The sequence below is a fragment of the Limulus polyphemus genome, unplaced genomic scaffold (assembly GCF_000517525.1).
Source record: "Limulus polyphemus unplaced genomic scaffold, Limulus_polyphemus-2.1.2 Scaffold1452, whole genome shotgun sequence".
NCBI lineage: Eukaryota > Metazoa > Arthropoda > Merostomata > Xiphosura > Limulidae > Limulus > Limulus polyphemus.
This window is the reverse complement of record NW_013667062.1, coordinates 46,921-49,283: the sequence shown is the minus strand read 5'-3', so window position 1 is coordinate 49,283 and position 2,363 is coordinate 46,921. Positions and strand designations below refer to the sequence as shown.

At 28.2% G+C, this 2,363-nt stretch overlaps 1 protein-coding gene across 3 annotated transcripts in view; it reads right to left on the bottom strand.

The window, feature by feature from the left end:
- The window catches only part of LOC106463645 (structural maintenance of chromosomes protein 4-like), a 110,155-nt gene that overhangs the window by 63,643 nt on the left and 44,149 nt on the right, over positions 1-2,363 (bottom strand). For all 3 annotated transcript variants that reach the window (XM_013923696.2, XM_022391189.1, XM_022391190.1), the window contains exon 8: positions 651-791. In XM_013923696.2, the coding sequence (XP_013779150.1) occupies positions 651-791 (141 nt within the window). The remainder of the gene's footprint in view (positions 1-650; positions 792-2,363) is intronic.

Below are 2,363 nucleotides of genomic sequence, written 5' to 3'. Positions count from 1 at the left end.
CGTTGTGCCTTGGCAGTCTCAAGAAAAAGTAATTTAGTCTCTATTTTGCAATGTAAAATTATAAAATTATTTTACATGCTTGTTACCAGATTATTGACCCAATATCGGAGAAATCTACCAAATTTGAATATAAATTCTAAACTAACCTTATTTTGATAAAAGGTTTTAAAAAAAAAGACTTTTACACTCCAGATATTTATAAAATAACTTTTTATTTTAACCAACATTTCACCTTTGCAGCTTCATCAGGGTTATACATAAAACTATTTGATATTAGAATATTCTACAATATCAAACAGTTGTACGTACTAACCCTGATGAAGCTGCAAAGGTGAAATGTTGGTTAAAATAAAAAAAGTTATTTTATAAATATCTGGAGTATAAAGATCGTTTTTTCCAAACTTTTTACCAAAATGTATAAATCCCTCCAATATGCATTAAAAATTTTGACAGCTAAACTAACCTCACTAGTAGGTATGTGCTTAGTTCTTGTTTTTCATAGGTTGTCTATTATTAATTAATAATTTCAATCAATCCTGGAATTAAATCCCTAAAAAAAATGTGGAATAAAGTCCTAAATAAATAAAATAACTTTGTAATTTTATATGTCCCTGGAAGATACATGTTAAAGGAAAGGTTTTGACACACACCTATTCACTTTTTTACACTCTTTCTCCTTTGCTTGTTTCTGTTTCTTTAGTTCATCTAATGCATCATTTACTTCTTTCATTCCTTCCAGAATTTCATCCCTCTTCTTGATAGCTTCCTGTTCTTGCTGTTCTGACTCATATCTAAAATATTAAATAGTTATGGTGATTGGGTCAATAAAAACATATGAATCCCATTGGCAATGTGAGGGGTTAAAGTTATATATTTAATAACATTAACCATACAATATCATTATATTAATATTATGTGGCCTATGAATACATCCAAATACAGTGGTCATGCTAACACAAAAATTTGCATCCTGGCCACAAAAATTAACTGGATGGAAAAAACTTATTCTGCATTTAAGAGATGCAATAATAAAGTAAGATGCATCTTAGTCCTTTTCAGACTAGGAGGGTGTCAGTGACATCCCTTGATTTTCTTCTTTCTGACAGTGGAAATACTTATCCAAATTGGATTAAACTTAGAATCAGCTTATTAAATCCTTAAGGGATAAGTGTAATCATAATAGTGTCAATCATCTTATCCATCTGTATACGTGGTCATGTAATTTGACAAACCTTGTAACTGTGAACCTATACATATTATAACTCTGAATGTATTAATTGTACCTATATGAAATTTGAAAAACATTTAGTAAACAACACCATAACTTTTATAAAAGCAACAATTCTGTAAGTTACAAATCAAATTCAATACAAGTCTATTTTAAATTTTAATTAGATAGCTTTTGTTTTTCTTATGAGTTCTATAAGTTGTTATTGGCTTTGAACACTATCCACAAACAGTTAAAATAACAAGGAGGGCATTTCTTAAAATCAAGAAATATATATTTTATGCCTTTTTGGATAAACTGCACTAAAAGTAGCAAGAATCACACATATACATATCAACTTCTTATCTAAAAACTTGCTAATAAATGAAACAGTTCATGATTTATTGTAGGGCACCTGACAAATCATAAATCTTGACTAATATATGGTTCAAGGTGACCTTCTCTTGACAACTATTAGATTCAAATTTAAAAATTATGAAGTTCAGTTACGTTTACATAATGAAAGATGTTTAAATTAACAAAATAGAAAGATTCCATTCACTGTATGCAAGAAAATGGTAGCTGTCTGAATGCAACTTACAAAAGACAAGATACAAATTTTTTGACACATCATTTTGGAATGCACAGACAAAGAAACTAGCACAACCACTACGAATAAAATAGTGACTGAAGCTATGTATTTATGCACAGAAATACGCAGTATATGGGCATAATATAAAATATCATTCTGTTTCAAGCAGATTTGTCTAGTCACACTGCTCTACATTTTAGCAGCTTTTGCCATAAATATAGCAACAAAGAATTCTTCTGCTTTCACAAGGGACAGTTTTATTTCATTATGCACAGTTTTAATGTATTCACTATTGAATCAATTTATTCAGGAAAATTGGAGAATGTCTTTATAATGCATGTTCATAATTTTATGTAATTTTTAATAATGAAGATGAAGAAAGATAATAAAACATAAAATATTTTATTTACAAGGTTTGAACGTTTCAGAATAACTTATTCCATCTTCAGCGAAATCTGAAAATTGTGTACACAAAGATGATTATTAGTATAAAATTATAATTATAAATAAGATAATACATTAGTTTACTTAGTTAATTAAGAAAAGACGAATAAATAGATAGAA